Source organism: Cyprinodon variegatus, unplaced genomic scaffold (genome assembly GCF_000732505.1).
Source record: "Cyprinodon variegatus isolate N-32 unplaced genomic scaffold, C_variegatus-1.0 Scaffold539, whole genome shotgun sequence".
NCBI classification, from domain to species: domain Eukaryota; kingdom Metazoa; phylum Chordata; class Actinopteri; order Cyprinodontiformes; family Cyprinodontidae; genus Cyprinodon; species Cyprinodon variegatus.
Genome location: NW_015150992.1, coordinates 440,831 through 465,013, shown reverse-complemented (window position 1 = coordinate 465,013; position 24,183 = coordinate 440,831). Strand labels below are relative to the sequence as shown.

The following is a 24,183-nucleotide window of genomic DNA, read 5'->3' as shown; positions in this document are numbered from 1 at the left end:
GTTAATAGTGATAATCAATCATTGAAATAATCGCCAATTAAATAAGCAATCAATTACTCATTAAATGGAGTATATAGACTGTGAAATATGCCTTTAGCTGACAGAGCGACCCACTTAGAGCAGAAATTGTATCAAAATTGTAAAAAAAAAATAAAAAAAACATTTTGCATTTAAGATTAAAAAAAAGATTTTCTTCTGACCATATAGTATATCCAGAACTTCACCAGTGGAAAGGTTTTAGTTTCACCTTGTTTGATTTTGTAAAAAATATTTTTTAAGGAAGCTTTGGCCAGTAAAGACAGGAGCCCCTGTAGAACAGGTCCCTGTTAAGATAGGGTCCCATGGGAGCCAGAGCCCCCATAGAACATGTCCCTTTTAAACACAGGGTCCAACTGGAGCCAGAGCCCCCATAGAACAGGTCCCTGTTAAACACAGGGTCCAACTGGAGCCAGGGCCCCCATAGAACAGGTCCCTGTTAAACACAGGGTCCAACGGGAGCAAGAGCCCCCATAGAACAGGTCCCTGTTAAACACAGGGTCCAACGGGAGCCAGAACCCCCATAGAGCAGGTCCCTGCTAAAGACAGGGTCCCATGGGAGCCAGAGCCCCCATAGAACAGGTCCCTGTTAAACACAGGGTCCAACGGGAGCAAGAGCCCCCATAGAACAGGTCTCTGTTAAAGACAGGATGCCACAGGAGCCCAAGCCCCCGTAGAACAGGTCCTCACACCTGTTCTAAAAACATACAGCAATATTAGCAGTTTGTTTTTGTACTGTACACTAAGTGTATTTTCCCTTAATTTAAGAAGGTTATAAAATTTGCAGATGGAATAAGATGATTTATGTTTACAGTGAGAAAAAAAAAAAATTTCAGTGCCTAATAAATCATAATTTCATTCCTTTGGTAAATCACCTTATTTACCTGCTTAAGTCAAGGGCGAATGCAGAAAATTTTATTTCGTAGATCTGTTTTTGCAGTGTAATACTAAATCAGTTTCCTATGATGATATGTGATCAGAGTTTCTCTCTGTCAGATCATGAGGTTTTGTGGCTTATTTATTTTATACAGTTTATTTTATATACTAAACAATGTGTTCTTGCCATAGTTTCTCTGTGTGTGTTATTTTTTTATTCTATGCCCCAATTGAAAACCACGGGCCCCATCCTGGCCCCTCTGGTAAATTACATCCAAAAGTAGTAATCTGGCTGTAATCTCAATTCCTTCATGATTTACTAAAGAGTTCATTAGTTTTTCACATTGTGCCCGGTTGGTGAAAAAAGTTTCTTTTTTAACTTTAATAAATGAAATCATTATTTGAAAACAGTTTTTTTTTGCACTTTTTTCTTCTTTGTCTGATACTATTTTAAAGCTATGTGTGTAGTTTGAACAGCACTGACTGCAGTCGGTAAATTAGCATGTTTTCCTGAGGAGTCATGGATTTTAAATAAAAGTAAAATCAAGCAAGCTGCATGAAGTTAGGTTTTGTGGGAAACACTCCAGGGCAGGTATATCAACCAACCACTTGTAGCAGCCCTTCATTATCCAGAAAAAGCAAACAACCCAGAGAGGGGTCATGCTGCTTGTTGATCTTTCCTCTGGGTGATGTCAGGATCATCTGCTGTGAATGAGCTTTAACAAGCTTCCTCATCCTTTCTGGCAAAGATGTGCACGACAGCGTTTAAAAACAACAACTAAAAAAGGTGAATTAGCCATCCTACAACGACTACTTTTTTTTGAGTAAACCTTGCCCTGATGATTCATCTGCAAAAATCCAACAGGTCCTTCCAAAGAAAGTTTGATTTAAGGTAAAAACACAAAATTCAACCATCACATTCCTAATTGGGAACTAATAGACCACAATTTCTAAGTATCATAAAAATAATTTCAAATCCTTTTCTTTTTCTTCAGAAAATACTGATGGCAGCTGTTAGTTTGAATGCAGGGATGTCGGCTAGCAACATCTCTATAACTCAGAGAACATTTATATATGATATGACAGATTACATGTGACATTCAGCACATACGCAGGCTTGAGTCCTCTGGGCTCAGGTGGCCCCAGTATCTTTCACAAACACATGCATACACCCACAAACCAAAAGTGTCCTACTTTGATTTGAATCTTCTTTCATCAAGCTTCTAGTCAGGGTATTCACACATAGCTACACTCACACACTTACAAATCAACACGATCAAAAAGCTGCTTGTAGAAGTTTTATTTTGTTTCATTTTCTATGAATATCAAACATATATATACCGGTATATAAAATGTTTTGCATACTCTAACTTGTAAAATTAGTAACACCTTTTCTACTTTTTCCCTTTCTGTCATGTAACACTTTGAGTCTCTGTGTTTTTTTAAATTTATTTTGGTTTTATGTGACAGAACCAAAGGTAATATATAATTCTAAGGGATGTGGTAATATTTTAAAGTTAAAAAAAAAAGAAATCACCAATAAAATGCAACCAGTTGCCTTCAGAAGTCCACTAATTACTTTATAGAGTTCATCTGTCTGCAGTTTCATCTCAGCATAAAACAGCCATCTGTGAAGGCTTTAGTTTTTGTTTTGTTTTTTGTTTTTTACAGAATAGAACAATAAAAAAAAAATACATAAAAAAAACTGGGGAAACAAAAACAAATCACCCAGCATCCTGAAGACCAAAAACACAGAGTTATGGAGCAATGGTCCATCCATCTTCCAAAAGTAAAAAGACAACAGCAAAACTGCAAACCTATCTAGACACCATCATCCACCTAAACTGACAAGCTGGGAAAGAGCATTAATCATAAGCAGCCAAACAGCTCTGGAGGAGCAGTGAAATGGCAGATAACAGAACCCGTTGATACATAAGAAATAAGTCCCACATGAAAGAGAAGTGAGAAGAAAGACAATATTCAAGTAACACAAAAAAGCAACTGTTTATGTTTGTTATTGTAGTGACATCTTCATGTTCCCTTACTCATGAAGTCGATTGCATCAAGCTGTGGAAATAATTTTCTCCATCCAATCTGATTGCGCTTGAAATGGAAAAGATATTTTTCCCGAAAGTGAACATAAAGATTTCTTTATGCTATGTAGGGGACACAACAAACACATGGAGAGGGCTCTTGTAAGATAAGGGAAGATCATTCTATATTTTTGGCCTACATGCATTTTATGTAATGAAAATTAATGTATCAATCAACATTACCCTAACCCTTTATAGGGCACTCAGTGAAATACCTTGAAAATAAAAATTTTAAGCCAATAGTGTTATTGGAATCCAGGACAAGATCTTATTACCTTTGTAACATTAAAAAATATGGATATTTTGATGGAAAAAATTAATGTCAAGAAACGCCAACTTGCCCAAATATATTAAGAAAAATAACAGCTGTGCTTCTATAAGAAATTCATGAAAAACAAATTTTTTTTGGTACAACATAACCTTAGAGGCATTAATGCTGATACTGGCACTTACATTTTTTTTTTTAGTTTATAAACCTTAATATAGCTGTTAACTAAGCTTATTAACTTTTTTTAATTTACTCTATAACTTTCCAATTAACTTTTTACCTTTTTTTTCTTGACTTACCCTTTCTTCAACTTAATTTACAGTAGGTAATCTATCATTCAAGGTCTCATCTAATTGGTCAAATGCCAAAATAAGATGCACAGCCATGTAGCAGTATCTTTGCTGAATGGCTGGATATAGACCTTGTGCTTCTAGACCTCATCAGGGACGGGGGGGACTCCATTTGTAAGTGATCAAAAATGTAAACTTGCCCTATATAACGGTTTAAATACAAAAAGCCCATGATTGAACACGACAGTGGCTGTATTATGCTTTTGGGATGGAACTAAACACAGAATGAAAATCTCTACTGCGGAAGTCTTAAGACTTCCAGCAACAGGAAAACAACCCCAAAGATACAACTACAGTTACAACACAACATTTTGGATCAAGGCATATATTTGCATGTGTTACAGTGCAACAGGAAGTCCCGTCCTAAACGTAACTGACAATCTGTAGCAGCTCTACAAGATTAAAGTTGACAAACTTAATAGGATAATTCCATTTAAGATATTGGAATATGAGGAATTTGTAAATAATTGGTGAAAGCTTCAGTGTGCAAAGGTTCAAATTTAACCCAAATGACTTGGCAGCCTATAGTTGTGCTCCTAAACATACATTAAAATGTGTGGTTAAACATGATGAGATATGAAAATGTGGAATATTATACCATTAAACCTGACTCACTGTACATTACATAAAACTGAGTTATACACCAACATGTGGCTGGTGAATAGTTAGAAAAGACAACAGTCATACATGTCTGTCCAAAAACATCAGAGATAACTGAGCTGAATTTATAGATGTTAACAAAATGTACATACTCCTGCTGGAGGTGTATAGTACTGAACACTGAATCCATGCAGTTATGTCAAGGACTATATTATCATCAAAGGCAGTCATAATAAACAAAAAAGAAATAGCATATTTTTTGCATTGAAGAGCCCTCTTAAAGATTATATATGTCTCCTGCACATCCTCAGAAAGAACCTCATTTTACTTTAAGCCCTAAACCTTTAAAAGGAGCTATAAACTCCCTGTTAAAGGTGGTGAAACCAAGCATGTTATCAGACTCCAGTGAGGCTTTCATTCAGTGTGGAGATGTGATCGATCATACAGAGCTGTCTGTGGCTGCGGCTGGCCTGCCTGGGCCTCTGGTGCAGCAGGAAGAGGCGCTTGGCTGCAGCTCTGTACTTCCGGGACATGAGGTTATAGACAACGGGGTTGATGGAGGCACTGAGGTAGCAGAGCACCATGGAAGCCATGTTGAAGTTCTGGCTCAGCATGGCCGTCTCGTAGTCGTCTACCTGGGCGAAGAGGTTTCTGCCGATGTGGTAAGGCAGCCAGCAGATGATGAAGGCCAGCACCACCACCACTAAAAAAAATGGAAAAATGAATAAATCAGAACAAGAATTTGAGAGCCTAGATGACGAACAACATAAAAAAAAAGTATCCATAAAATTAAAGTCAGTTACCAAGGATTTTAGTGTTTCATCTTTGCACACTGCAAGGCTAATCTGCATGCACTTGAAATAAAATGCTCACAGCAAGGTTGCCAAGCATTCACAGTACTTCACGATATAACAACCAACAGATTAGCTCTCCTATTAAACCTTATTCTGCAGAGAAACAGAAAAATACATAAATGAAGCTTCAAAATATGACAAATATATTTAACTAACTTAGAATATCAATGAGTACAGATAGGCCTGTGGTGCCCACCAGCAGGTTTTGGTGGTGATCTAAGAATATATTAACGTACAGAAGTGGAAGAGTATGAGTGTTTTGTTACAAGCATTGTGTGTGACACATGCAAATGGAGGCACTGTCATATGTTTTTGGTTTGTTTAATTAAGAGCCTCAGCATGACTAGCCTGCATTATCCATGTGTTTTCATTGCATGATGACACCCGCAAAGCTAAAGGCTGTCCAAAACTGGTCCGGCAGTCTGCAGTTTTTTCTGTTGACCCTACGAAAGGGGAAGGTAAAGGAGTCTTCATATTCCTCGCACTTCTTCACATCGTGTTATTTTACAACAAACTTTCTTATTGTTGTTTTTTTTTACCTGACTGCAAAACATATGGCTGGTGTAAACATTATTGTTGTGGCTGATTTTAAACAACTGCTCTCTTATTGATTCTTTTCAATAAATGGTGTTTTTTTGCACTGTGAATCTCAACAGCTCCCCCAGAGTAACTATGTGATTCTTAGCTGCTTGCCTTAATATGGCTCTTCTTCCTTATATTGATCATAGACTTTAACCCTTGGTCTTCTTGATGCTGTTTCACCAGAAGTACAAATACTTTGTTACTGTACTTAAGTACACTTTTTAGGTATCTATACTAGAGTCCTGCACGGGTCGAGTTTTACCAACCCGCACCCGCCCGTACCCGTTAGGATGACTACCGAACCCGACCCGTCACCCACGGATATCTTCAATTCAAATTCGAACCCGAACCGACCCGTTGATATTTAACCCGCAACCCGACCCGTTAACACATCAAGTAATAGCTTTAGTACGCTGTGCTGCAGAACAGCGCCATTAACACTGCAGCAGACGTGTATGCACTGACTGTGGCCTTTTTGGAGGGAAGCCCACACTGCCGGCAGGGCTTTAAGCTACAACAAGGGTGACCCAAGTGCCTGATTAATATAACATTTCTGATGTCCTTAACACACAAGCATGAAAAAAAATCACAAAAAAAAAACTGGTGTAATTGGATGAGTCATATAACTCAAACACTCATTGGTTAGCTAAAGGAAATCATCAGAAGCAAGCAGGTTTTCTTTAGACTGCAAACATGAATCATCTATGCCATGCTACAATGTCGGATTTACAAAAAGATGTTGAAATGTCTGAAAGGTCCGACACAGGTGAGAGTGTATCGGGAGACAGAGACCAACCAGACCTCCCTCGTCCTCGGCAATATTTTAAAATAATCGAAAAATTGGGCTTTTAATTCATATAGTGGCATCTGGCTGTTTTTTAAAAGGTTACTTTATAATTTTATACTTTAAGTAGGTTTTGGAGCACATACTTTTTCACTTTTACTTGAGTAAAGAGGTCAAGCTAATACTTCAACTTTTACCAGAGTTTTTCAAACTGCAGTATCTATACTTCTACTTAAGTAACAAATGTGTGGACTTTTGACACCACTGTTGCTCACTAATATTTACAAGCATAATTGAACTTTTCAGAACAGCTAAGTTAATATTTAGATCAAATTTGCCAGCTTGTTCTTCATTTATTCTGGGGATACCAGAAGGCAGCTAAACACAAACCAGTGAGAGCACTTTTAAGATTTTTTTTTTGTTAAATAATGCAGCCTACTAATAAATGCACTGAAGGTTTGGTTGTTAGTGGGGTTGTGGAAAAATATCATTTTGGCAATATATCCTGATTTTTGGCTACCTGATATAATATTGATCTTTAAGTTCCTACTGTAGTATCGATTTTTTTCAAGCAAAACATTTTTACCTAATACTAAGGGAAAACGGGCTACCTTTGTACCTCCACTCTGGCAGATGATCCTGTGGAGCCCTTTTGCTGTTCGATGCAACGCCATATCTGTAGTACAGACAGTCACTTTGAAAGACGGGGACTGACTCAAACTCCAGGCAACATGGATACCAAAATAACTTAGTGATCAATATCATTTGATGAACATATACAGAGGTTGCTATTTTATCTATACATCTAATTTTGATAGCAGGAAAAATATCTAAATATGGTGATATTGCAATAAAGTGATAATATTGTATCGTGACCCAAGTATCATGACACGTATTGTAGTGCAACACCAATGCCAATACTCACCCCTAGTCGTTATATAACATAAATGTGAATGAGGCCCTCTAACAGTGTCGGTATACCTTCCTTCAAACACGAAGCAAAGATTTGAACCTATAATGCATGCGTGGTTGTGCTGCATATGAGCCAATAAGTGTGGCTATTGTGTGTGTTTGGTTTTGCCATGAAGCTTGAATTAATCTCGCAGGTTACAGTGACGAATGTTCCCCCAGCTATAAATCTCACGTTGTCAGTGTTTGCAATAAAGCTGTGGAGAGATTAAACCAAACGGATCTAATCTAATCTGCTGTTATCTAGCAATATATTATCAGTCTTATGACTTATGTGATTTTTTTCGAAAGTTCCAAGCAATTTGAATTTAAATCTTGAACCACTAGGCCCTTTGATGATGTGTGTTTTATAAAATACCGCAAGCTACCTACAAAAGGTTTTATGATGCATTAACTATAATTAAATAATTTTATTTAATTTAACTGTTAATCTGGAGGCCTGTTCACCAGGGAAGCAAATCTATTCATCTTCCATAGAGGATGCAGAAATACAAACTTTCTTTTGCCCAAATGTATTTATACAATCTATTGCATTTTGTCTCACCAGTTGGGTGTTATTGGGATTTCATTTGACAGATCAACACAATGTTAGAAAATTTAAAGAATAAGCAGGAGTGACCTCAAATGCACACTATCTAATTATTAAGAGAAAATGATTCCCTTTACAATTATCAGCTACTTTGTGCTGATATTTTACATGAAATCCCAATACTTTTGCTTCTATACTTGTGTATAAATTGCAGTAGGATGTAGCAACCTTAAATACTGACGTTCTTATCTTTTTTACTATAAATACAAGCAAAGAGTCCAAATGTTGGAGAAAAGTCGTTTGTGCAGAACATATGAATTCTGCAGCCAGAGTTCTGATAAAAATGGGAAAGATAGATTATATCTCTCCTATCCTCGCTTCTCTTCATTGGCTTCCTGTTAAATCAAGAATAGAATTTAAAATCCTCCTTCCCACATATACAGTAAAGCCTTTAATGACCAAGCTCCATCTTATATCAGAGATATGATTGTCCCTTATGTTCCTAACAGAGCACTTTGCTCTAAATTTGCAGGTTTATTAGTGGTTCCTAGGATTTTAAAAGTAGATCTTTTAGTTTTCAGTCTCCTCTCCTGTGGAACCAGCAAAGAGTTTTAGTCCTTGAGGCAGACACCCTGTCTACCTTTAAGGCTAGGCTTGAAACCTTCCTTTTTGATAAATCTTATAATTAAAAACAAAGTGATGTTTGCTTCAGCCTCTGGGTCAGTAGGGAGATAGGTGGAGGTAGAGTGTTAAAAGCCTGAACCAGCCTCATCCAAAATAGTTTAGCCTGAGCTATTTTCTGTATTCGTGCTGCTATGGGTTTAGGCTGCTGGATGACATAGGAACCACTTTTACTCCTTCTGTTTGATTCTCTAGTCTCCCTTTCTGCAGTATTTGTAAAGTTCCACTCATAACTGTGTTGCTGCCATCGACATCTCTGTTTATAGACGATGGAGATTGGGACGTTTCCAGGGTAGTCCTGTCTTTTTTACCATGACTAAAAGAACTGGCTTGGAGCTCGTCTGCCTGGGTATGTATTTCCTGGACGGGCCCGCCTGTGGAGTTTGTTAACCTTAGTTAGTTAGCCTTTTGTATCTCTGCTTCTTTCTGTATCTCTGCTTCTGTCTCTTTGAACCCCAGTTGGCCTCCGCAGATGGCCGCTCCCACTGAACCTGGTTCTGCTGGAGGTTTCTTCCTGTTAAAAGGGAGTTTTCCTCTCCACTCTCGCAACATGCATGCTCATTGTGAGGGTTTGCTGAACATTGTAGCATACTTTTCCATGAAAAGCATGTCTTGCACATCTATGACTTGATGCAATCAACTGGTTTTCCTTGCCAATCTGACTGTATTCTCTCTGTAAATGGCCTTGAGATGACTTGTACTGTGAATTGGAGCTATAAAGATAAACTGAGTTGAACTGAGTTCAACACAGAACATAGATCTGTGTAATGAGTGAGCTAATCACTGAGTCACCAGTATTGATCAAGAATCCTTGTAGATGAAACCATTGTCAGTTTGTAATGTAGGCACTCATTTCTATCAGGAAAATAAATGCCAGACCGCTAATTAAAGGAAAGTGTGTCTAGCCTAATTACTTAGAAACAACAGCATGCACAAAATGAGCAGAGTTACTGCAAGATGACGCATAGATGAAAAGGGCTCTCCAGGACTGCACTTACAGGAAAAATCCTATTAAAACTGACTTACTGAGGTTTCTGAAGAAAATCAACTTGTGGGGACTTTTCAGGACTTTTCAAGCAAAAAGTAGAAATGACTGAATAATAAATGGATTATGATGAAACATTTGGAAATGATGCTCCAGTATGGTTATGCTCTTACTTCCTGCAAAGTAGAATACCAGAGCTTCAAATGAGGCCAGTCAGTATGAGCAGTGGCAGGACATGATGAGCTTCAGACAAAACAGACTAATTAAAGAGATTGTATCAGCAACAGAGCACATGGCAGCCGCTCTCTCTTCATCAAATGAAGAGCAAATCACTGGAAAGCCATAGTGCTATAGGAGACATAGATGTTTTTTAATCTAAAGAAATGTCAGAGGTTGATTAAGAAGCAGCTCAAGCTGCTCGATAATGCTCCTGACGCCGGTGCAGAAAACCAGAAGTCCTGGATTCCAGTCTGTCAGGCTGGTATTTTTATGGCGTCAGCTACACTGAAAGGCAAACTGACTGAACAAACAGGTGCATTTCAGCTTGAAAAGCTCTTTCCACACAAAGACAATTTTATAAAGCTGACCTTAGTTAATCTGTTTGTCTTGGTTTCAGGGGATGAAAAGCACGACATAAGGATGACTTAAGTTGTGTTATTTTGGGTGAAACTGTGTGGAAACAAATCTTTTGTGCAGGCTCTCTGATTACCTCTGGGGTTATTTATAAAGGAAATGTGGAGCTTAGAAAATCTACTGGGATCTTCTCTGTCTTCATCTCTTAATGTGGTAACTGCTGATCCAGATATACTATACATTTTTAATACAACAGACACCACTTGTTTAGTTTATTAAATAGGTTAAGAATTACTTATTCAAATATTTTTATAGCCTGAATATTAGTCATTTTGATCCATTTTTGCCCAAATACTGACCAGACTAAAAGCAGCCTATATTTGAACCAGGATTGAGCAAAATAACACAAATTATGTTGTTTTTTCCATCTAGTTGATTTTAGAGTATAGTTAACTCTTAACTAAATCAGCTGATGTTAGCAAGATGAGTCAAGTGACTTCAAGCATTGAAGTAGGTGCGACCATTTATCATGTAATTTATCGTTATTGTGCAAAATTTCTCGTCATGATAGGAATTTTCATTCATCGTCACAATGATACATTAGAATGAATTATGTTTAAAAACTCAAAAAAAGTGTTAATTCTCTAAATATTTATTGGAACTTTTTTCTTTTTTTCTGTTTTCTGTTTGGGGAATGGTAAAATTGGAAGAATATGACAAAAATGTTCTTTAGTGATGTTTAGTGATGTAAATCACAGTGCTTTATGTAACTGGTTTCTTAAAGGCACCTATTTTAAATATGCACAGGAGGATTTGTGGAGCCATTATTGTTTTCCCATGCAGTCACAGCCTTACGGTTAACTGGATGGATGGATGGATGGATGGATGGATGGATGGATGGATGGATGGATGGATGGATGGATGGATGGATGGATGGATGGATGGATGGATGGATGGATGGATGGATGGATGGATGGATGGATGGATGATTTTTGCTCTAATTTTTCAGAAAACTTGACTATTTCTGCCTCTTGCTAATTACCACTGTGAATAGATGTATTGACTGCTTCTGGGAGACGGGATAACTCACTCACCTAGGATCTTCACTGTTTGTCTGTGGGATCTCTCTCGGGCCAGAGTGCAGGGCCCCTGCATGTCGTTCTTGCTTTTCCACAGTTTACACCCGATGGAGCCGTAAAGAAAGACGAGACAGAGCATTGGGCAGAAGAAGTAGGTGGTGGACACCCACAGCATGATGTGCAGCTGTCCAGAGCTGATGGCGTAGCTAGTATGCTTGCACTGACCGGTGTCGTAGTCAGGGTGGGTCTCGTTGTCGTACTCCACCCCCACCAGGAAGAGCGTAGGAGCTGCAGAGACCAGGGCAAAGCCCCACAGGGCCAGGATGATGTACTGGACACGGCGCCGGGTCACCATGACCTTGCTCCTGAGTGGGAAGCTAATTGCCAGGTAGCGCTCGATGCTCAGGGCAGTGATGTGAAGGATGGTGGCCGAGGTGCAACCCTCAAAGATGTAGTGGTAGAGGCGACACACCGCCTCCCCAAAAACCCAGGGGACATACTTCCACAGGCGGTAGAGGTCAAAGGGCAGACAGAGGAAGATAATAAGGTCAGACACAGCCATGCTGGACAGGTACAGGTTGGTGGTAGTCTTCATGTCCTTGAAATGCTGGATGATGAGGATGGTCATGGTGTTGCCTGTCACCCCAATGATGAAGATAAGGATGCAGATGACTGTGACGGGGATAAGGGTGGAGGTTGGGAAGAGGGAGCCCTCATAGTGGTGGTCATCTGTGTTGTATTGATCCATGGCCTCTGCTGCACCAGCATGAAGGTCCACAGGTGGTCTGGCCCAGGGCATACCAATCCCACTGGATGCTACACAGCGCACAGGAAAATCTGAAAGCTACAGTTGTGAGAAAAAAAGATTAGAAAACCAAAGCAGTATTTTGTTCTAAAGATGCCAAGATCAGCATCATTACAGAAAATAAACAGAACATAAATCAGGTATCAGATATTCCCAATGTATGGAACATACAGCCTTAGCCTTTATAAGATTTATTTTTTATCCAATTCCAAAGAAGACAATGAAATCAAATTCAGTGACTCTAAAATGTTAGTAATGGTCTTCTATCTCCACCAAACTTTCCATTAACACCCTTGCATGATGCACTCTCTGAACAATGACTTTTTGGAGCGTAGCCTCCATTGAGCTTTCACGTTTACCACAACACACCATTTCTATAATAAAAATATTTTATTGGTCTTCTAATTTTCTGAGAAAATTCATTTCAAGGATAAATTAGTGGTCCGCCATTAGTATAACGATTAAAAGAAATAAATGAAACATATAAGTGAATGTAACAAATATGAGATATTTTAAGTCTGATTTTATTAGCTGAATTAGTGGAATGCATAAATTTTTTTTATTTTGAATCAAACAGTAATAAAAATATCAGTCTTAGACCTGTCTGATTATAATTTAATATTTGCTAATGAAAGTTATTTGACCCATTATTAAATCCTAAACTTATACATAACATGAAGGATTGCCGATGCACCCTGTGATAAACAACCACGAATTGCAAGTAACTGATAAAAAAATTTAACATATAGTATAATATTACGTATAAGTTATATAAGTTGTTTTATATAAATAAGAAAAAAAAATTAAACCATAAACTGCAATTCTAAAAAGCCTAAAACAGAACAAAAATAAATATTAGTGACTTTACCTGAAAATCTGAGTTGGTTCTTTCAACCTTCCTAAGTTTTCCTGATGTCTGTGTGCCGTTGGGAAGCAACAGCCGCAGCTGAGGATGATTCACGTGAAATGGCCGGACCTGCCCTGATGCTCAGAGACCTATCAGGCTGCATGGAGAGATAATGAAAACAGCACCTCCTGTGCAACACCCTAAGGAGTCAGGGAACCTCTGTGTGTGTGTGCATAAGTAATGATCAAAATCCAATGACAGGACAGAGAAGAAGGTTGAGGTGATACCACTACCTCCTCAGGCCCACATTACTGACACTTCTCTTTATGTAAACCAATATAGGACAAAGAAATGAGCTTCAGTATATGGAGCAAAATTATAAAGAACAGGCCGACTCTGCAAATATATATTTTTTCGGCTTTCATTTCTTAACTATATTGTTATTGTTTTATAACCTAAATCTGTAACAAGTTTGACATTTTGTCTATAGTTTTCATTTGATAATAATCGGGTAATAAGGTAATAATCATCTATATTTATCATTTCATTATGAATCTATGTAATTTTTTGTATTTCATCTACATTTTTACCAAACAGTTGCATATCTTACACTTGTATGTATTTAAATTGGTGCCATTATTTTTTGATTATTAACAGAGGCGGTTCTAGACAGTCGACAACAGGGGCTTGTGCTCCTTTAGAAATAGTTCTGGCCCCGTTTATGGACCCTGAACTGAAAACACACACACAAAAAATGATGCAATTAGCGGATGCAATTATTTTTAACTACAACTAAATCAATTTCTAATGATCATATGCAATGAAAGAAGATACTTGTACTAATTTGTACATTGGACCAATTTAATATTTTGCCAGGACAATTTACTTTAACAATTATGATCACAGTTTTTATCTGTTTATCAAGTGTGCAACCTGGGTTTTTTGGCTCACTTATAGTACTAAACACTTTCATCTTATCTTTTTTTGTGTGTGTTTGTGTTATTTAGTTCTATGCCCCCCCCACCCACCCCAAAAAAGAAACAACACAGGCCCCATCATGCCCCCCTGATATATTTCATCTAGAACTACCACTGTTTATTAGATGCATTTATATTTGGATTTACATAGCTTATGCTTGATAAATGATTCAACTTGCCACTTATATTTGTTTTCCTTTAAGTAGTTTAAAATATTCCGTATTTTTCCTCCTAACGTTCGTTTGCGTTTTAAAATCTGTTCATTCCACTTCAACACTTGTTGAAATGGTGAAGGTATCTACAAGTTTGGTTCTCATCAAAGCTCAATAAAACACAGGGTTTCTAAGATGATGTATAAATACCATTTCACACATTTTTGTTTAAGATGTTTTATTTCTTCACTTTGGAGATTAATCTTAGTCTATCCTACAAAGCAAAGGTGTATTTTTAGTTCCTGATCAACAGGTTTTCCATTTTTATGTCCAGAAACAGCATCAGTCACTGAAGACGGGATGTTTGCCGTGACTTTTGTCTTGTGTTGGGTCAGAGCTTTTCCACGCATTGGAAATAAACTAACCGTTGCAGCAAAAGACACCTGACATCAGGGTTTATTGTGTGTATGAACTGAAGTAACCGTATGAGCACTCAGACCTCAGAGGGTCAGCTGCAGCCCCCCTCCCCCTCTTGTCATTTGCTCATGTCAAAGCAACACAACAGGGAAAACTTGCATGTTTTCTTTCAGGAGCTTCCAATCCGTCTTTCACCGAGAGGCAATGCTGAGAACAATGCAGTTAGCATGAGGTGTGAGCCCACTCTCACCATCATCCATCATGGAGGCTGCGATTACACCATTTGGATGTGCTCAGGCTGCGAACAGGAAATGTTGCATCTTTTTGCAGAAACTTCGTGATGCTTCCTCAAATAAACTCCGTCTACCCTGCAGCTGAGATATTTACATTTTCAACAGGCTCTGCAGTTTAGGATTACTTTCAAACTGGTTTGAAGTGCAAATTTGTTGATTTGAAACATCAAATATCAAAGAGCTTTAAAAGACTGGAGCATCAACAAAATCACACCACACAGACTATTCTGGCTGATTACTATTAAACACCAACAAAATAGAAAATCAAACTAAAAACAAATAAAGCAAAAATGCAACTTTACAATGCCACTGCACCATAACCTGGTGCAATAACTGATACTATTTACCTATTTAACACCACTTTACTGTATATAAGATAATATATATATATGTATAGGACACCTTAAATCCCTCCTTTATGTTTTACCATCCACTGTATATATCTGGATACACCGTCTATACTTTCCTCCTTTCTGTACCTCCTGTTGTTTATAAGAGCCGATGCCACAAGTGAATTTCTGCATTCGGAGATCAATAATTTTCTATTGTAGTCTATTAACCCAGATAAAAAGTAACCAGGGCCTGAAATCATTTTTACATCACAGCTCTGGAGTCCTTTGCAACTCACTTTATTTATGGTTACATAAAAAGAAAAAACTTTTCTGAAATACAAGATAGGATGTTGCTGGATTGACAGCGGAAGGCAAACATTTGGAGAAATACTTCTCTTTTACTACATGATTATAACATAAAAGGTAGCTGAATAGCTTGAAAAGCTCATTCATGCATTTATCTTTAGTAGAATAGCTTACAGCAACAGTTTCTTTATAGGTTTGCCTAAAAAGTCCATCAGACAGCTGCAGCTGATACAAAATGCTGCTGCCTGTGTTCACACTAGAACTAAGAAAGTAGAGCACATCAGCCCGGTTCTGAAGTCCTTCCACTGGCTTCCTGTGGCTCAGAGAATAGACTTTAAAATCCTTCTTTTAGTCTATAAATCACTGAATGGATCAGCCCTTCAATGCATAACAGATTTGTTGTCAGTGTATCAACCTCCCAGACCACTCAGGTCTTCTAGTTCAAGCCTAATCCGTAGACCAAGAACTAGAACCAAACATGGAGAAGCAGCACTTAGTTCCTATGCGCCTCGTATCAAGAACAAACTTCCGGAAGACTGTAAAAGTGCTGAAAGCCTGAGTTCTTTCATGTCAAAGTTAAAAACCAATTTGTTTAGAACCGCCTTTGACAGAAGATAAACCGTTTTATTTTACTACCTGCTTTTATCTTCATGTGTTCTTCCAAGATGGTTGAATGACCTACCAAGCGCTACAAGAATAGCAGCATTCCTGTCCATCTTCAGATCCACCTCTTCAAAGAGCATCTCCTATCCTAACTCTTACCCATGCCTCTCTACTTCCCCCTCTCCCTCTTTGCTGTCACTACTGATTCTGACTAGGGATTTTCCTCTAGAGAACTTACCATCATATTGATAACTGTAACATTTTGTCTACTTTGTAAGTTGCTTTGGATAAAAGCGGCTGCTAAATGCAAACACATCTTGTTTTTGTCTTTATTTCCTTTTACTCAGGGTTTGATTTTCTTCTATTTTAATATGTAATTTATGTAAAGCACTTTGAGTTGCCCATCTACTGAATTGTGCTATACAAATAAACTCACCTTGCCCTTTGCTCTAAAATTGATATTTGTCATATGTCTTTTGACAAAAATAAATCCAAAACTCCCAAAATGAGGGCTTAAGACTGTTTAGCCCAGTTCATGTTCTCAATAAGGCGCAATTTAACCAATTCTTGAAATCTATGTGTTAATAAAACTGAACTTAACAAAGCTGCTAAACCGTTTCAAGATTTAATAAGCGGTTAGGGGTGGAAAATTTCCTTTTATAAAAAGGTGACTAGAAAATTAATTTTCCTTCTTTTCCTTTTAGACCATTTGAAACAGATTTGCATTGCAGATTTAGAACTAAGACTAAGAAATATGTAAGGTAGCTTTAAACAAAAAAAAATTATTTTTTGACACCAGTGTTTGTCTTTATCAGTCTTAAATAATGATGAAATACATTAAAAAAAAAGTTTCAGACATTCGAACCAATACAAAACCAAAGACGGACACGTTCAAACTTCAACCATGATGAAGAATTATAAATCTTTTATTGTGCATGGATTCTTTTAGATATCATGGCTATACAGATACACTTTAGATACATATCTACGACTATACATTTTTCCCATAACGAACATTGTAAAGTGATATGTCTGGTAGTATGTATAGTATAACAAATCTTTTTGGAATGTACGGTGTATGAGGTAACTGCAAACATTAAAATTACATAAAAATGGTCTTTTATTTTTGTGCATATTTTACTGATTTTTGTAGCTTTTTTTTTTCTTTTTGAAATCTCTTCAGCCCAAAGGTAGCAAACCCAAAGGTGAAGAGGTCTTAAAATGGCACACTTTGCGATCGCTATCAAAAATAGGAATTTCAATTCTTTCAGTGACAAAGAGGAGATATTAGGATGTCTGTAAGACCAAATCATGTAATTATTCAGGATGTTTTGCAAGGTACCTGCGTTTTGTTTCTTTGTTTGCCCCCTCCCACCCCCACCTCCATGGCAGCAGCAGAGATTTGCAGAACACCAGACCTTCCAGCCAGATCATCGCTGAAGATGAGTCGGTGTCAGCAGTCTGTTACAAATACTCCACGTACAGAGAAAAGGCTAATTTTAGATTTGCATGATAACACATTTATGTATCCGTCACGACCCAGAATTGTTATAATCTTCTGCGGAGAGTGTTAACATATATTACTTCAATATTATAAAAAAATATACTTCACACATGTATGAACTGAGAAAAGAAACAAAAAGAAATCTGAATATAAAGAACTACTTTTCATTTTTCTCAGGATTACGTACGTTAACTAAACAACCAAATGAATGCTGCAAATAAAAAGGAAATAAAACACATTTTAGTGTTTTCTAACACTAAAAAGAGAAACGTCAAATCTTAAGAAAAAAAAATTATAATATCAGATACTGTTTTTTTTTCCCCCCCCCCCTCTCGGATTAAGGCCTCTGAAACAACCGGTGTACAGATTTAATTTCTTCCTTTTTTTTTTTCTCTCAAACTTTTATTCCTGCTGATAGATGAGCTGTTTCAGTGACACGTAATGCAATACTACGACTTTTAAAACACCCAAAACACAAGTAGGGCTTGCACAATCTCAAAGTGTGCTCTATAAAATGCATCACAAGACCAAAAACAAATGCAGTCAGTCAAGGTTTTCATCCACTAAGGTGCAAAAATCAATTACAGAGTAGAAAACGAAATAAAATAAACAAAAAATACGAGAAAGCATACATTTTTTTTTTTTTTTGTGCTGAACGACAATATTTCAGAGTAAAGCAGCTGCATGATCGTAAAAACAAGCTACAGTATAACTATGATAGTAAAAATAATTAGGATTCACTGTTAGTTTGGTTTTTTTTCTTTTCTAACTTTATAATTTGATTCTTCTTTTCTTCTCCACAAGCCCGCTGATCCTCGTGTCGTTGCTGTACAAAAATATACGAACATTTCTCCAGTCGTTTTTGCATCCTTGAACATTCTGAAGTTGAAAAAGCTTGAAAAGTGCTAAATGAACGCTCTATAATGTGAAAGAGAGATTTCTTTTCTGTCTGTAACTCCTGCATGGAACGGGTTAGTTTCCTTCATCTGGGCGTGAAGCCCTCCCAGCCGTCTGAGCTGTGGCACAAACTACATAGAGTACACACACCTGGACACACACGCACACACACCTCACTGTGCAAACACTGGCCCTTCAGGTCCCACAGTCAAAAAGCACGTCGGCTAAAGACAGAACCTACAAACTATTTTTTGGAACACACCTATCAAAAACAGTTTCATAGTGGACACGGAAAAGGAAATATAAATATGGACAGTTTCTATACATTTACTTAATGCATCACCTTCCCCCATTTCTCAAAGTGAACTGCTATGCTTTCAGAGTTCGTTCTGCACAGGAGGCTGACTGGTATGGATTGTAAATCGGAGCTGACGGAAACCACAACTTTGGAGCCGGGTGAGAGTTAGGAGAGTCCGGAAGGAATCACAGGTGCCAAATGACATGTTACATCCTCGATTTATAACACTCACATCCTGCTGTTGCACCCCATTCCAGCTAATGCGATTATGCTGTCCGAACCGGAAAACAGTTAAAGTACAAAACAGAAAACACAAAACAGCAGAGATGAAGGAGGAGGAGGGGGGGTGGGGGGATAAAGCTATAACCCTGCAGCCGAGGCGGCGCAGACTCCTCATTTGATGACAAAGTACTGAATGACAAAAGCGATGAGGATGGCGATGACGGCGAAAACCATGAGGAGGAGGAAGGCGCACTGCTCGTCCGTCAGGCTCTGTCTGGTTCGGATGGACTCTGTGCCGGTCCTAGAGCCGAGGCCCGCCACCCCGCTGCCGGACACCGCATCGTTTCTCTGCGGGGAGAGGGTCACCGTGGGGCTGTAAGGTCCGCTTAGCTCAGTGGCGTCCTGGCACTGTCTAATGGCGCACACACGGAAACGATAGTCGCTGCTGGGCTGCAGGTTCTGGACTTGGAAGGATGTGGCAGAACCTTTAAAAGCCTTTGGAATAGAAGAAAGGAGATATGAACAGACGAAAACTAAACATGAACAAAGCCATACGCTGATGCTGTTAAGTTCTTTCATAAATCCCCCATCATAAAAATAAAGAGCATTAAAATATCATTAACTGAACCATCATAGAGTAGAGCAGAATAAGTTTCACACTTTTTTCTAATTTTTTAGGAAAGAATTTTGAAAATTAAATTAGCTAAACTCCAACGAGATATGCTACTGTACTCTGCTCTATAACATAGAAATCCCAAAAAGAGTTGCAGGTTTTCTTTCATTTCTCTCTACTGATAAAACTGGAAAAAAAAAATAAAACAACAAAAATTTATTTGATTTGATTTAAGGCGTCAAAAACAAGAATTCTCTACCTAGAAAGAATGATGTAGGATGTTTGAAACCTAAAGAGGAATTAACATGATTTATATGTTGTTTATGCAGGATTGAAGCTTGTAGGATGTTGCATAAAGAATAATGTCTCCTTTAAAAACAAAACAAAACAGATGTTTAAACCCATGAGAGACATAATTCAAAATTCATATCAGTTTACTGATTCAATCAGCACATGTGACGCCACATTAGCATAGTCCTGTAGGAGCCATCACTCCTTATTAACATGGCTGCAGGCCATCATGAGGGATAAATGTGCTGGCAGTACCGAGACACCTGGGAAGCCTCATGGATCAATGACCTTTGCATAATGGGCAATTTAAATCAAGCAGTGACAATACAGAGTGCTGCAGAAGCGCAGAGACAACAACACAGCCCTGAACCCATCTGCATCCTGATCTCTGTGAGGAATTAGGTGTCAGATGATGGTAATAAAGGAAGTTAACTTTCACTGCTGCACACCTACCTGTTTGAACTCTGAATTACCCATCATGCTCTGCAAGCTGTAGATAACCGGGTCCCCTTTCATGAGTGGTAGGGCCTCCCAAGAGACGTCACAGGAGTTTTCATCGAGGCGCTCCACTTTAGGGGCTGAAAGGGGAACAATGGGAAGATGGACATGAGTCAGTCTAACAGGCTCTGCTCAAATAAGATCTGAATAAAAAAATTAGATTTTATGACAGTAAAATAGAAAAAAAGTCTTATAGATGAAACCTTTAACCTTATACAAAAGAAAAAACTATTTCTGAATCTGTCACATACAATGAAACTAAATTAAAAAAACAACAAGCCTTTGTGTTTCTCTAACAAACTTGAACAAAACTACATATACAGTACAAATAGAGCTTTATTCAAGATCCAAAATGCTATTTTTGGTGAGGAATAAACAAGGATGCTTTTTATACATATTAATAAAAAATATATATATATTTGGACACTAAATGCAGATTCTCATGAGAAAACGTTCCCCTCCATCTATGAGCTGGGTGTGTAATGTTCAGCAATATAAAACCAGTAATGGAATCTACTGTGTATTATAGTGTTGAGGAAATTGGGACAAAAGCTTAAAAGAAAAAAAAAAGTGCTAAAAGAAACTTGGCCTTAAAACAGAACTAAAGATGAACTAAAACAGCTAAATCAACCAAAGCCTTACACTCATCCTTTCCGGTGGTGGTTATATGGTTAAATAGGATTGCCGCCACATAGAAGAGAAATGTGAGTTGTAGCAAGTGCAATGATCTACACATGTGAGCACTTAAGTCACACAAGGCAAAGGTAAATTATTATATATAAAAATACATATGTTAAAAGTAGTTAAAATACAATTAATCCCCATAGGCAACACTAAAGATGCATGTTTTAAATCTTTACTTGAGCAAAGTCAGGGTTGAGGCTTGTTTTACATCCTCACTGAGGCTGTTCCAGACCTTGGCAGCATGAAACTGAAACGCAGCCTCACCATGTTTAGTGGTGACTCTAGGGACCACCATCATACCCCTCCCTGAGGATTTTAAGGCAAGACGTGGTTCATACGGCTCTGACAGGTCAGAAATGTACTTTAGAGCTAAACCATGAGAAGATTCGAACACAAATAAAGCTGTTTTAAAGTCTGTTCTCTGAGACACGGTAGGCCAGTGCAGAGACCAGAGCAGTGGACTAATATGGTCGTATTCCTGGTTCTGGTGAGGACTCAAGCTACAGCATTTTGGATAAACTGCATGCAGTTCTCTAACAGCTCGTTTGGAAATTCCAGTGGACAGGCCGTTACAATAGTCTAACCTGCTGGAGACAAATGCATGGATTATTCTCTCCAAATCCGGTTTAGACAATATGATTTTTATTTCAGTAATGTTTTTAGATGGTAACAGGCCACTGATGTAATGGACTTAATGTGACTGTTGAAATTTAGATCTGAGTCCATGCTTATGACGAGATTTCTAACTTTATATTTCAGTTCTAAAGAAAGAGCCTTAAGATGACCAATGACAACTTCTCTTGGTTTTTGTGGTTCAAAGACAATTATCTTAGTTTTATCCATATTTAACTGAAGGAAGTTGTCTTGTATCCACGAACTGATCTGTTTGACGGAATGGCACAGAGTATCTACAGGTCCATGTTCACCTGCTGTCAGTGAAACATAGATCTGAGTGTCGTCTGCATAATTGTGATAAGATATGTTGCTAGTGGAAATTAATTGACCCTAATGGGGGCATGTACAGATTAAAAAAGAGGGGGCCCAGAATCCACCCCTAGCGAACCCAATAGTTCAATGCCTTTTGGTCTGAGACTGTTTCCCATTGTAACATAGTAAGTACAGTCCTTAAAGTTGGACAATGAAACCTTGTAACCAAAGAGGAAATCTTGACCTGTTGTTTGGTAATGTTTGGGTTTTAAGAAAGCCGACTTTGCAGTCTCAGATATTATTACCATAAACGGTCCATCCGTCAAACCATTATAGACTTCGACAACTGTTTTTGTCATTTTGTATACACAGAGTGTACACAAAATATAATTTTATTTCGTACAGCTTTCATACAGTAAATTAGCAGCAGCTTAGCACTGAAATGAACATTTCCATTCCATTAAGAGCAGCAGTGATCAAATGTAAACAGTGTGAGAGAAAAAACAGGGTGCAAAAGGCATTGAAATGGAAGTTCAGATCATTGCATTTTTGAGTCGAGTCCTGTTTTTGGTCTGGTGTTATCGGTGTGATTCAGAGTCTGTGACTTGATTTAGAGTTTTTTTCTTTTTTTTTTCCAACAGTTCAGCAGTCTAATATAGTGAGGAAAAAGCATTTGCAGAATATTTTGGCCCTGCAGCAGATGCTGCGAAGCCTCTTCCCAGAGGGCAGCAGGGAGAAGATTCCATGCTGGGGGTGTGAGGGGTCACTGATGATGTTATGGACTCAGTAACAGCCCCTAACATCCATAACCTCCATGGCTAAAGTCTATCAAACAGTTAGTTTGCATTTTTTGTTCAGCAATTCAACACAACAAACTATTTGCATAACAAACTATAAGCAGAAAAAACAGCTCTTTACGAGAGCCAAAGAGAACACTTTACAAGATCATTTTCTGTAAAGTGCCCACAAAGCTCTAATTGGAGCAAAGGGGGGTTTGATTATGTTTGTCAGGTTGGTCTTCACCTTGTCGGAATAAAATCCCCATCATAAGTAACAATGCATGCGTTATCTGACTAAGGGTCCTGATGGTTAAAATGATCCCTTAAAGTGTTGGTGACATCTGAAGCAACCGAACTAGTTAGCCCAAAGGGCTGGTTATACTCCCCGCAGCAGTGTGTCGCAGTGAGTTTGTCGCAGATATTTTTGATTTATGCCCAATTTTGAAGCGTGGTCTGCGCTTTGTTAATCCACGCCACAATGCAAGAGGGACAATCACAAACTAGCTGTGGGCCTAGATATGGCCGAGGCGGTGAGGAAGTGAGTGCAAGTTTGGTCCCAGCGTTCTTACGCACTTCGCTCTTCTAGCTGGTCCAGCTTCACAAGTCATTTTCCACAATTGCGGTCATTCAAACAAAACTAGCCGGTAAGGTACCAAACAGGAAAAACAGATAGTGTAGAGCAGATTTAGATGTGACCAATCAGAGGCCTCCCGTCTGCGGCACTATCTGGGGTCACCTACAATTTTGGAGAATTGCCCCAGAGTCTGCGGAAGAGATGAGGGCACATTTGTGTTCACTGCGACACACGCAGACGACCTGGTTTCTGAGTATAAACCAGCCTTAAGTACCTTTTGGAGAAACCAGATTTCATAGCAAACTGGCCCTAAGTGAAGGACGTTAGTATAAATCCAATAATAAGCCTTCTTCACTCTAAAAGCTGACTTCACAAATAGTGTTGAGTAACAGCCTATCTGTATCATGACTGCAAGATACAAAAGGGCTGCTGCACTGACTGTAAAGCGTACACCCTCATTATTGACTCCACTGTGTAGGATCAAAAGAGGCTTTACAGGGCCTGACAGCGAACAGACCACAAAGCCCAACAACCGCTTTCCAGGTGACAGCCAACATCTCGGGGCCTTCTTCGAGTTAAAGCCGCGCTTTGGTCAAATGAGGTTAAAAGCTGAGCGCACCACCTGTCAGCAGGATGAGGATCTGAATGGCTAGAAAAGAAAAAGAAAAAAGGGGAGCCATACCTTTAACAGGAGGTGGGGGAGAGCGTGGGGTGGTGAATGTGTAAACAGTGGAGAAGGGCCCTTCGCCCGCCTCATTAAAGGCCTGGATGCGGAACGTGTAAGAGGTAGACTCATTAAGCCTCTGGACTTTGTGTGTGTGGCATGGTCCTTTATACAAAGAGAGAAATCTGAAATGACAGAAACATGCAGGAAGGTAAGGATTTAACGAGGAAACAGAAAATGA

At 38.5% G+C, this 24,183-nt stretch overlaps 2 protein-coding genes across 5 annotated transcripts in view; both read right to left on the bottom strand.

The window, feature by feature from the left end:
• Positions 1–3,656: 3,656 nt before the first annotated feature.
• Positions 3,657–13,065, bottom strand: mlnr (motilin receptor). The gene is made up of 3 exons (XM_015391387.1): positions 12,933–13,065; positions 11,275–12,103; positions 3,657–4,926 (listed from the first exon to the last, which is right to left on the bottom strand). Exons 2-3 carry the CDS (start codon positions 12,056–12,058, stop codon positions 4,619–4,621), a joined length of 1,092 nt encoding a protein of 363 aa, XP_015246873.1. The 5' UTR covers positions 12,059–12,103; positions 12,933–13,065; the 3' UTR covers positions 3,657–4,618.
• A 4,753-nt stretch (positions 13,066–17,818) lies between these two features.
• The window catches only part of fndc3a (fibronectin type III domain containing 3A), a 71,026-nt gene continuing 64,661 nt past the window's right edge, over positions 17,819–24,183 (bottom strand). For 2 of the 4 annotated variants that reach the window (XM_015391393.1, XM_015391390.1), the window contains exons 23-25: positions 23,961–24,127; positions 20,270–20,394; positions 17,819–19,407 (exon numbers count right to left, since the gene is read on the bottom strand). In XM_015391393.1, the coding sequence (XP_015246879.1) occupies positions 19,084–19,407; positions 20,270–20,394; positions 23,961–24,127 (616 nt within the window). In that variant the 3' untranslated portion in view covers positions 17,819–19,083. The remainder of the gene's footprint in view (positions 19,408–20,269; positions 20,395–23,960; positions 24,128–24,183) is intronic. The other 2 variants (XM_015391391.1, XM_015391392.1) reach the window with 1 other exon arrangement.

What these genes read in the sequence shown, in the direction of transcription:
- mlnr (XM_015391387.1), bottom strand. Translation starts at nt 12,058, where the DNA reads ATGCCCTGGGCCAGACCACCTGTGGACCTTCATGCTGGTGCAGCAGAG. An exon ending in ACAAACAGTGAAGATCCTAG is followed by an intron (nt 4,927 to 11,274) that starts GTGAGTGAGTTA and finishes CATTTTTTTTAG; the next exon opens with TGGTGGTGGTGCTGGCCTTC.